Source organism: Mus pahari, chromosome 21 (assembly GCF_900095145.1).
Source record: "Mus pahari chromosome 21, PAHARI_EIJ_v1.1, whole genome shotgun sequence".
Classification (NCBI taxonomy): domain Eukaryota; kingdom Metazoa; phylum Chordata; class Mammalia; order Rodentia; family Muridae; genus Mus; species Mus pahari.
The window spans coordinates 36,561,054-36,573,759 of NC_034610.1; the positions used below are offsets into that span (position 1 = coordinate 36,561,054).

Genomic DNA, 12,706 nt, shown 5'->3' on the forward strand with positions numbered 1-12,706 from the left:
AAGCTGCCCCCTGTCCCTCTAAACACGGACATCGTGTGAGCCCCAGCTTTTGGGAGTGAGTCTTCATCTCTTGCTCCCAAACTTAGAGGACATGATCACCTGTAGCCATATGAATGGGTAACTGGAGTAGAGATGGCTCCTTAAGAAAGCTGATTCAGGGTGCCTATAGGTAAAGGTTCTACCAATGCTTGCAATGGCCTTGTACACTGAGGATGTGAGCTTGGTCTCCAGAATCGACTTTTTAAAAGCTAGGCACAGTGGGACATGTGCTTGTCATCTCAGAATACAGGAGGGAGGGAGAGCTGCATGGGACCTTGAGGCTCACTGGCCAACCACCCTAGCCAGTGTAAGACTTTATCTCCAAAAGATATAAAAAGAAAGGGGGCGAGGGAGGGAGGGAGAGAGGGAGGGAGGGAGGGAGGGAGGACAAAAGGAAGGAAAGAAGGAAGGACACTCTGAGGATTGATAATCAAGGTTATTCCTAGCCTCCATACGGATGTACACACAGAGATGTGCATAATATACATGAATGGGAGCTCCTCAACCCAATCAGAAAATAACTAATTTACTACCATAGAAAAATCTCATAACACACAGCAAGACCTCAACATTGCAGGCTTGTAGGCAACCTCAGATTAACAGAACTGCGTCATACACACATGCAAATGCACAGAACTGAAATTTAACAAGGTGGTATTGACATTTCATTTCATTGTAGCTTGCTGGTTTTTTGAGAAAGGGCCTTACTACATAGCCTTGACTAGCCTGGAACTCACTATGTAGACCAGGCTGACCTCAAACTCATAGAGAAAGACCCACCTACTTCTGGTTCTTGAGTGCTGGGATTAAAGACATATGTGTGCACACGTGGTGGAGGTTTTAAAAATGACATCAGAATCTGTTACTTTAATGAGTAAATTTTCTTATGTATCTTGGCAATTTGGTTTAAGGCCCAATGTCCTGATTCTTACATAGTGAAGTTTGGATATAAGAAATTAAATTGAGTTAGGCAAAGGGCAAAGTAACCCTGAGGGAAAGGACGCACGCCAGGAAATTATACCTGAATCACGCAATTTAATCATTCTTGGTGATTTGCTTTTATAAAACCAACATGCATTTTATTGGGAAAAGCGTGTTAGAGCTCTGATAATTACCTACGCATAACTCAGTATTTACATTACTGTGAAAATAAAGTGCAAATTGAATATTCAAAACTGCATATGCAACTCTAGGCAACTTTTGAGTATCTGAAGTTAATTCATGGCATTGCGTAGCAACACTATGAACACTGTAGGTGCTTTATAAGAAAGAACTGACTGGATGACATGATGATAATGAAGTTGCATATAAATCACCTTCTTTCTGAAGACTCAAAGTGAGGCAAAAAAATTAATCAATTAAAGTCATTGAGAGGAATGTTCAACCATCTTCACTCATTTTTCAAGCCACTAAAAGTTATATGGTAGTTATTTATTTTAATATTTAAAGGAATTAAATATATACATATATGAGAAAACAAAATGACTGTGTTATCTACCCAATCTGTAAAGTCTGGAATGTGACTCTTGAATAATTCAACAAATTAATACTGCCTAGGACGTGGGGAGGTGGAGGAAACACGGTTGGGCTGTGTTAGATGGTTAATGGGTATTAATGGCGCGGTAGTTCCCTGAAAGAACTCGTATAGCCTATACAGAATTAAGACAGAAGTGATCAAAACCACCAACACAGACCGTAGTGATAAGTTTTAACTGCCAATTTGACGCAGTCTAGAATCAGCTTGGAAAACATTTCAATGAGGAATTGTCTATACTCGGTCAGCCTATGGGCATGTCTATAGGACATTTCATTGATTACATTAACTGATGCGAGAACACCCAGCATGCAGTGGGCTCCACCATTCCCTCGGTTTAGGTTCTGAATCACTTAACAGTAGAGAGGAGTAGAAAGCATTCTTGCATTAAAGCATTTCTCTCTACTCCTGAGTGTGGGTAAGATAGGATTCACAGCTTCTGGTTCCTGGTTACTTGACATCCCTTCCCTAAAATGAGGCACTGTAACCTGGAGCTGTGAGCTCACAGAAACCCTTTCTCTCCTAAGTTACTTTTTGACACCACCTTCGATCACAGCAACAGAAGCAAAGTAAATGCACAGAGTCTCAACAGTTACAAGAACAAACACCAGCCTTACATGCTGAGCTTTCTACCTTGTATCCAGTCTCAGGCCAGGTCATCAACAAGCCCAATGAAATTAGTATCATCACAACACATCTTCCAGAAAACTACAAGCATGATCTAGCATCTATACTAGAAAGTGGAAAATTTTCCATCCATAGAGGGCTCACACCAGCAAGGAGAGAGAGGCTCTGAGGAGAGATGTCACCCCAAGTCTTCTGTATGGCTCATCTTCCTGCAAGCCTTTTATCATCTCTTCAGGAGCATCAACCTCAGTAGCTACTTAGCTTATTGTAGGTGACAGGTAGCTGTCATGTTTTGGAGCAGAGTTATGCTATGGGTGGTTTTCTACTTTTTAACATTTTTACCTATAGTTGCAAGATGTTTGGACAAGGAGTGATTTAAAGCACGATCCTGTACCTTTGTACCTGTACCATGTACCTTTCTAACTGGCAATCTCAGAGCCAAATTTTACATGGATAGGATTTCCTTTGGATATATCCAAACAAACCACAAGAACAGATCTCTAGGGGAAAGGAACTATTAAAACATATCAGAGAAGCCGGGCGGTGGTGGCACATGCCTTTAAACCCAGCACTTGGGAGGCAAAAGCAGGCAGATTTCTGAGTTCAAAGGCAGCCTGGTCTACAGAGTGAGTTCCAAGACAGCCAGGGCTACACAGAGAAACCCTGTCTCGAAAAAACAACAACAAAAAACAAACAAAAAAAAAAACCAAACAAACAAACAAACAAAAAAAATCAGAGAGGTTCAGAGGCCAGGTTTACATATAAGGCATTCCGTGAATAGTATACATGGGTTGTAGGTGGTGAATGGAGCGGTAATTCTATTATCAAAGAAATGCTTTGGAAAGGTATCATTAAATCATATATTTTTTAAATTAGGAAGACTTTTTAAAACTTTATCAGGAAAATTTAAGTATATAAAGCAGATAATAAAAAGCAACAATAACAAAAAACTACCCCCCCCAAACCCAACCTTGCACTTTATAAAAAAAAAAAACAAAAACAAACAAAAAAAAAAAAACTAAAAGAGGGAGGGGAAAAAAACCAATGCATTTTTCATGATGCTAAAAACATATCTGTGAAAACATTGTTTAAAAAAAAATCATTCCATGTTCTGTGCTGTAATGCTATAAATAAAGAGAGTTCTAAGCCCTTTAGAGAGGAATTTGGAAATAAACATGCCCATGACCTCAATTGAGTCCATGTGCAGTGTAAGCAAGAACAAAGATGGAAGACAGGGGGGGACAAACAGGAATGGACAGACATACAGACAGCAACCAGGCGAAACCTCATGAATAGGCATGTCACAGACCTGCCATAACTCTTTTCTGAATGCTCTCTTACTACACAGACACAGGCTGTCCCCTGCACAGAACAGGGGCTGTGTCTGCTCTCTGTAGCAGTGGCTTAGAAACTACCAGGCCCACAACAGGAGTATGATAAGTATCTGGAAGAGAAAGGGGGGAGAGAGCTGCTCAGATTTCATCACGCGGTACTCCTCCATCTTCCTCTATGCAGCGAGCATGTCCTTGAGCTTCTGACAACTGGTAAGTCTAAGTTACAGGTGTTCATATAGTAAGTAAAGTTTTCTCTTCATAGGAAGAATGTGAAATTGGGAAAAAAGGGGCTTTTAAAAAAATGTTGCCTGGCAACACACCTGTAAGAGACTAACTTTAAGGGAATAGCTTGACTGTACTGTAGTTCAACTGTCAGAGATTTTTTTCAAATGATAGTGGTATTCCATAAGAAAGGTACCTAACTTCAGCCAGGTATTAGGGCTTCAGTGTGCACCATCTTCCAGAGGACCACACTGCAGGATATTTAATCACACGGTGAATTACTGTGTTCTTTACTGAAAAACAAAACAAAACTGTTTCTAGTTGTGGTGTGGCTCAGTCCTTAGCACACACCTTTAATCCCAAACAAAGGTAAAGTTAGTCTGTAGAAGGAAGCACCCGTGTTTGAAAGTGATGTTTAATTGAGTAGCAGACAAAGTGATGAATCAGAGAAAGACTTGACAGGACATGCCCAGCTCTCAGGAAAAGAGAGGAAAGGGAAGCTACTTAAGAGCAATGCAGAGAGAAGGAGGAAAGAAGCAGTTTTACCGGGAGAATTTTATAGAGACAGATTGAAGAAGGAACCAGCCAGAGAATGAGAAGAAACCAGAAAATTAGAACATACTGCTAAAGTTCATATAAGGCCAAGCAGAGCAACTCAGTAAGAAACTGAGAGAAGCTAGATTAGACCAGTCGTCCAGAGATCAGAACGATCTAGAAATGGTGAGTGTATTCAACAGTAAGTCTCAGAGGCAGAAAACATTCTAGGCCTAGATAAGATTGTACAGAAGCTAAAAACTTTCAGGCCTAGGCTTAGGTTAGTAAGCCTCCGAGACAACAATTACAGGAGAATAAAAGTTACATTTACAGGATAATGTGTGGACCCTCGGGCACTAGCTGGTAGCACTTTTAGGAAGGTTCTAGAAGCTTTCAGTTATGCATCCCAGTGGCAGGGACTACTTCAGACCCAAGCTCTCTGCACAATGGAAAACCTTGGTTTGTTAACACCTGGGAACTTACATGACATAAGTGTGTCCCTGAGACTCTCACGTAGGCACACCTAGTGGGTATTTGCTTAGTTGCTAATAGCTGTAGGAAGACCAGATCCACTGGGCCTGAGCTGTCTAAGAACGGCGACTGAGCAAGCAAGCAAGCAAGCAAGCAAGCAGCATCCTTCCCTGGTCTCTGCTACAGCTCCTGCCTCCAGGTTTCTGTCTTGAGTTCCTGCTCTGGCTTCCCACTTCGCATGATAGATTATAACCTGCAAGCCTGTTCTCACCCAAGTGCCTTATGAAAGCAATGGAGAAGCAGTCCAGGACACTCTGTTTCCTCATCTGCTGAGAAAGAAGCAAGATGCTTACGCCACCCCTGTCACGAGCAGGAACCACTCATTCCATTATGCATCTTGCCATACCTTCCCCAACAGGAAACTGAGAGTCAGAACAAACCCCTCCTCCTATGAGTCACTTCTGCTGGACAAAAAAATATATATATCCAAAACAAGTAACACACGTCTTTAAATTGTGCTGTAATTGTCCCAATGCATAACAATTATGTTCTTATTCTAATCATATGCACTTATGTTAACATAAACTAATAATAATTATACCCATCTGCACCATATGTATAATTTCATAATTTTAAAATTGACTCTTGGTTGTTGGGAAAAGAAAGCAGCTTTTGACAGAGTCCACGTGATTTCGTAAAATGATATACTGCCCTATGGCACTTCACATTCTTGCAAACTATTGTTTGTCACTTTATTTCATTTGGAATAATTCTACCTGCAAGGTGGGAGTACTCACCATGGTCTGAATGCTTATGTTTCCCTAAAAGTTGCAAAGCTATAGTAGCAGTAGGAGGCATGGCGCTAGGGAGGTGAACAGACCAAGAGGGAGGAAGCTTCAAGCATGGAATTCACTCCCTTGGGAAGGAGCCCTTTCCATCACGCACAGACAGAGAAAGACACGCTCTGTCTGATGACCACCAGCCATCAAATGTCCCAGTTCCTTGGTCTTGGATTTCCAGCCTTCACAACTCCAGTGAATAAGTGATAGATGTTTTACAAGCCAGCCAATTTTCTACATTTTTACTACAATGTCCAAACAGTCACCCAGGATGACAGTGACAAAGCCAGCTGTGAAGTGAAGGTTTTCTCCTTTCAGCTCCAGCTCCTCCCTTACCATCCTCAAAAGTGAGGCCTGCTCACATCTCTCACCCACACTAACGTGCTGCATCTGAGCAGCTAGCTGCTTCTCCTCATCCCACTCCCGTGCCTCCTGCATCCATGTCAGCACACACTCCCAGTGGACTGTCTATCCAGCACACTTGTATCCCACACCAAGGAAGGCGTCAACACACCCCTAATTTTCACACCTCTATTCACAACACGATAGCAAATGGCACAACCTAATATGGGAGAAAATACGGAAGAATCGGGTTTAAGCCTTAATGTCTCCTTTTGAGGTGTTCCCTTCTGTATAATTCATACGGGTGAAGCCTGATGGGGAGATCAATCAGTATACTTATGGACAAACATGAAGGCCACCCTGAATGAACCAGTGAATGTGGTCACCTTTCTACATCAGCAATGATCAACACAGGCTCTTTACCCATGCGCACTGCTCTAAATCAGGGCATAATTGTATAGCAAAATAGATAAGGAGTGATTTGTTTCTATTAAACTTTAGGAATTATTTTTCTCAACAAATGAATACTATTAACTTAGTAGAAAGTATACTATTACATATAACATTAGTCCATAAAGTATTTTACTGCTTACGGTTCTACCCTATCAGAAGGTAGGTAAAGAAAACTATATGGTAAAAGGGTGGTAGTTAGTCCACTATAACATCACCCATCACTTTAAGCCAGGAAAGTTGACGCTGGAGAGAATAAAACACCTAAGGCAGAAAAAAAAAAAGTAAAAACGTAAGAATGAATGCATTCACACTGCAAGGAATGGTGATGAGACATAGTAGTTCAACGCACATGACCAGAAGATATATGTAAAATGTCCTTTCTAGGTTAGAATCCTCTATGGTGCCACCATGGCCCATCTCTCTCAGAGTCATCCTTTTGACAAGGGGCTTGCCCTCCTCTTCACCTTGATTCTGATATCCACACAGATGGTCCCACCACCACCCCGACTTCTTAGAGCACCATCAGATGCTTATCCAAGGACCTTCCTCCTGACCCTATTTGTACAAATCACTTTCATTGGAAAACTCTAAGCATTATCATTAACATTAATTAACATTAGCCTGCTCTACAAACATCCTTTCTCTATCTAACACCTGCTTTCTTTACAAGCCATCCCCACACACCAGTCTCCCAACTGGAACAATCAGGCAGTCCAATGGGTAGTTCATGACCACCAACATCAAGTCATCCTATAATGTTGGCCTGTCATGCTGTGAAAGCATCCTAGTTTAATTTTCTTTTAAGCTACTTTTAGACTATTTTCTACTTCTGTTCTCTTCAAATCTACACATCTTTTTCCTCCTACCCCCTAGCCACTAATCGCCCAACCTAGTGCTGGGACTGAACCAAGGCCTTTGTGAATACTAGACAAGTACTCTACCACTGAGGTACATCTTCAGCACTCCTTTTAATATTCAGTTGATGATCTCGTTTTTCATTTCACTGATAATGCCTTCATGTTTCTAAACTCAAATCCACAAACTCCTCCCCATCCAGGCCTACACATTTCATGCATTTTGCTCTTAAGATGGTTCAACTACCCATCCTCCTGTGTAAAACCAACTCCCCGGTCCTTTCTTCCTCTGACCTTCTCTACTACACATCATTGACTTCTCTCTGCTTTCCAGAGTCATTTCCATCAGCCCAGAGAATCCATCCCCATCTTTATAAAACAATAACTGGATTCCATATTCCTGCTGCAATACTCCTTCATACTCTGTTCGTTCTTGCAAAACAAATTTTCAGATAAATTTCTGTATTTCAGGTTACATGTTCTGTAGAATCTACTCCAATCACGCTTCAAAGTCTATCATGCCATTAAATTCAGTCTTGTTCCAGGCAACAGGACTGCCTGCCTCCGGGATGTGTGATGTTCTGCTGTCTTTTTCCTTAACTCCTCAGCAGTATTGGATCCTTGGATTCACAATGAGCTCTGAACAGCCCTAGTTGGTACCCTAGCCTCTGCTCTCTGGCTTCTTCTGCACTGAGATCTCAATCTCATCTTCCAGGCCTGGGATAGTTGGATTCATCACTCCTCATTTCTTACACATCATTTTTTTCTAGTTACAATCACTTCCAATGAGGCTTCAGCCAATCCTGTAGCTGATCTATGTTTTACAGCTTAGTATTTTCTCTAACTCTAACCTTTCCTCTAAAGTCAAGTTTGCATACTCAACTTCCTCAAGAGCGTGGGCTGCTTATCATGTTAAAACACAAGCGCCCTTGATTTCTCTTCCCCATCTGCTTTCTCGGAATTTTCCCCATTGTTTGAATGACATTTCTGCTTTCCACCTGCTTTGTCCGAAAACATCTGCCCTATGACACACTTGAGTTTTTTCCCTTCCATCCCCTGTATTCAAGGCAACCTCCAGTCCTGTTTTTCTCTTTTTTATTTTTAATAAAACAGCTACTATTTATTATTTTTCACTTCATGCCATCTCAGTCAAGAACTGGGTTTTGAGTTATTTATTCATTTTTCTCAGATTTGTTAGTGTTTATTTTATATGTGTAAGTGCATATATGCATAATATACTACATGCATGTCTGGTGCCTGTGGAGGCCAGAAGTTGACACTGAATCCCTTGGAACTAGAGTTAAGTTATGGATGGCTGTGAGCATCCATTGGGTACTAGTAGCTAAACCTGAGTGAGTGCTCCTAACCACTGTGCGATCTCTCCAGCATCTTCCTGTATTTATTTTGTAGTTCTGGGGAGGAATCAGGAGCCTTGCACACGATGGAAGCATTCCACTACTGAACACTCCCAGCTACAAGACCTTGGTTTTGTTCAGGGATGACTCATGGGTGACAAGATTCATACCCAGTGTCTATCTGTTGCTCATCAACTCTTGCAGAGTAAAGAAACTGACATTATTTACCAGCATCAATATCAGCGTTATCTCAACCGTTTCAACGCCGGGGATAAGAATTAAAACAGAGAAACTCAGGCAGTGCTGTAAGATAGAGTGGACCAGGCCCTGAAGTTAGGCAACAGGACTGGGAGACACAGTTCTTCGAGGAAAATAATAGCATACCTAAGAAAGAAAAAATTTAAAGAAGAAAGAAAAGAAAAGCCTTGAGTTTTATTCAAAGCTAGTGAGACACAGCCATATGCAGGATTTATCACACATGCAGAACACTAAATACTCTTAGAAAAACTTGGTGTTATTTGATTTCCTCACCAATACCCTGACACACAGAAAGGAAATAATCATAGTACAGAAGAAAGCTGGAGGAAGGAGGCAGGAGAATCTGTGTGAGTCTGAGCCCAACCTGGTCTACATAGCAAGTTCTAGGACTACATAGAGACTATGTCTCAACTGATGTGAGAGAGAGAGAGAGAGAGAGAGAGAGAGACAGAGACAGAGACAGAGACAGAGACAGAGACAGAGACAGAGATACAGACAGAGAGAGAAGAGACAGAGAAATAGAGAGAGGGGGAGACAGAGAATGAGAACGGTAATTTTGTAAAGTCACTAACTTAAAATCCACTATTATTCTATAGTTCTATAGACCAACAATGTCTCTATGTCTTTCTATCTCAGGGTTATCTGTCTATCATGTTCTCTTTCTACTGAAATAGCAATTTTATTCACTAAGCACAAGGATCAAAATAAAATAAAATTCAAGATCCTATCAACATCGACTAGAACATCTTATGTAAAAGATGGTGCCTTCCCTCAGGAACATGCATTTGCATTCATCTTTCAATTAGAAACAAGGACACAATGTTGCATTAAAAATGTACAGACTTAGAATGAGAATTCGCACTGCACATGGGTAGGAAAAAAATACAACAGAACTAAATGATATTTAATATATGAGAAAAGAGTATAAAAGGATATAAATAAATTAATGGAACTGGGACTAGGAGAAGATATTTAAAAATCTAAGGGCTGAGGGATATGTCAGACGACATTTCAGGATTAATTGTTCATTGTCAGAATGAAAACACAGTGTGTGTAGAGGTGGATGTCTGTGCAGAAGAAAATGTAACTTAGAAAAAGATCTAAGTTTAAGAAAATGAAACGTAAAAAGACCATAAAATGATCTTTTGTTTCACAGTGTGATCTTCATTTGATACAGGACTGAAATTTGCCCTACAGATTTTCTCTACTTTTAATTTTAATGAACAAGATAATTTCAGGTTTTGTTTGTCTTATTTTAATCTCCAGCGAGCTGGGCAAGTGCTGTACCACTGGGCTATATGTAGACAATATCCTGTATATTGTATGGATGTATCGTTTGTCAATAAAAAGAAAAAACCTTTGCCCTATAGAAAAGGGTAGAATAGAAGGTGGGACATCCAGAGGCAGAAAAGATTAAGGATTGTGGGATAGCATAAGGCAGGGAGAGCAGTGTTCACCCTGGGAGAGGCCAGAGGACAGATGCATGAGTCCTGAGCAGACGTAGCCAGTCACATGGCAAAACTTAGATTAGAATAAACGGGATATAAGTTAACAGTTAGTGGGAGAACAAACCAAAGCATATGGCCAAGGTGATTGCAGATATATTTTGAGTCTCAAAAATCGTCATTCGAGGAGCTTGGGGCCAATAGGAAAGGCTCACATTTTAGAGCTATGTCCTTAGGACTCCTTTGGAATTTTATTTATGTATTTATTCATTTACTTGAGACAGTATCTGAGTATGTCACCTTTGCTGGCCTCAAACGCACATAGATCCACCTGCTTCTACCTTCTGAGTGTTGGAAGCAAAGGAATACCACGAACCCCAGTTCTACATTAAAATCCTTTTTGACACCATGTCTTCTATACTCCTGATTATGTTACAGTAAGATATAACAGTGGACACTCCCCTGTAATCCTAGCACTGGGAGACTTTCTAGTAGATTTCTTTGGATATCAACATATTGGAAAAAAACTTCACAAGTTATCTTTTTGTTTGTTTGTTTGTTTGTTTGTTTGTTTGTTTTTCGAGACAGGGTTTCTCTGTATAGCCCTGGCTGTCCTGGAACTCACTTTGTAGACCAGGCTGGCCTTGAACTTAGAAATCCACCTGCCTCTGCCTCCCAAGTGCTGGGATTAAAGACGTGCGTCACCACTGCCCGGCTATATGGCTATATGTTTCAGTAAGTATCTTTTTTTTTGGGGGGGGGGAGACAGGGTTTCTCTGTATATCCCTGGCTGTCACAAGTTATCTTTTATTTTTATCTATGTATGAATGCATAGATGCATGCGTGCATGTATTTTAAAGGTAGGATCTTGCTTTGTAGCCTAGTCTGGCCTCAGACTTACCATGTAACCTAAGCTAATCTTAACCTTATATTGATCCTTTAGCAACCAACAACTAGACACCAAAGAGGGGAAACACTGTGGTAATTAGTTTAAATTTTCATTTTTTGAGAACGTCACTCAATTTGTTTATCAAAATTGATTTAAAAAAAAAAAAAGGTACACAAATGTTGTACTTACCTTGCAATGGTCATACTGGAGCTGTAAGGCGGGAACGTCCCCTCCAATGGGCATCTGTTTCTTAAGTTCCTCATCTTTCATATTGAGCCATTTAATCAGCTCTTCCAGCGATGCCAGCAACCTGTTCCATTTTTCAGCACTGGCCTCTAAATGGGCCCTGTTGACAGATAAGAATGAAGGCGATAAATAAGTGCCAGTTGCTAGCAACAAATTAAAAAGTGATACATACTCCTTTGACCTAATCACCGTATACACACAAATAATCACCAAACAACACATCCAAAAAAAGAGGAGGAGGGGGAAGGGGAGAGGAGGGGGAGGGAGAGGAGGAGAAAGAGGAGGGAGAGGGGGAGGAGGAGGAGGAAGGGGAGGAGGAGGAGGAGGGAGAGGAAGAGGAGCAGGAGAAGAAGAAGGAGGAGGAGGAAGAGGAGAAATACTTGTGGTACAGAAAAAAATACTCTGTGAGAAACAGTTATTTCAAAACAGCTATATTATCCAGGCTATGTCTGTAATACTTAAAATTACGGACCAGGTTCTGATCGTTCACATACCCTAAACAAATATTAAGTACAAAAATTTAAATAATTTTCTCATTTTTATCAAAATACATAGTTAGAAGGAGAAGAAATGGGATGCATATGAGACATCTGGAGCCTAGTTGATATCTTACACCTTTAATCCCAGCACTCAGGAGACAGAGGCAGGGAGATAATCTGTCAGCTCAAGAACAGCCTTGTCAACAGAGACAGATCAAACTAGCCGAGCAAGGGATAAACACACACACACACACACACACACACACACACACACACACACACGGAAGAAAAAAGACACACAGAAACTGTTATTAACTTTTATATTTTAAAAAATATTTATTTAAAATTTATTCATTTTTCTCTCTAAATGAACAGACTAATCTTATTTTTTTAAAGATTTATTTTTTCTATTTTATGTATATGAGTACACTGCAGCTGTCTTCAGACACACCAGAAGAGGGCATCAGATCTGATTACAGATGGTTGTGAGCCACCAGGTGGTTCCTGGGAATTGAACTCAGGACCTCTGGAAGAACAGGTGGTGCTCTTAACCACTGAGCCATCTCTCCAGTCCCCAGACTAATCTTTTAAGGGGGGGGGGGAATCATTAACCCCCAATTTTTCTTATAATGAAGTAAATTGTTAGAATTCAGACATTAGAAATATTTACTCCAGCCGGGTGTAGTGGCGCATGCCTTTAATCCCAGCACTCGGGAGGCAGAGGCAGGTGAATTTCTGAGTTCGAGGCCAGCCTGGTCTACAGAGTGAGTTCCAGGACAGCCAGG

General features: G+C 40.8%; 1 protein-coding gene across 8 annotated transcripts in view; it reads right to left on the reverse strand.

The window, feature by feature from the left end:
* Utrn (utrophin) overlaps positions 1-12,706 on the reverse strand; it is a 494,125-nt gene that overhangs the window by 128,369 nt on the left and 353,050 nt on the right. For all 8 annotated transcript variants that reach the window (XM_021221246.2, XM_029532896.1, XM_029532895.1 and 5 more), the window contains one exon: positions 11,386-11,542. In XM_021221246.2, the coding sequence (XP_021076905.1) occupies positions 11,386-11,542 (157 nt within the window). The remainder of the gene's footprint in view (positions 1-11,385; positions 11,543-12,706) is intronic.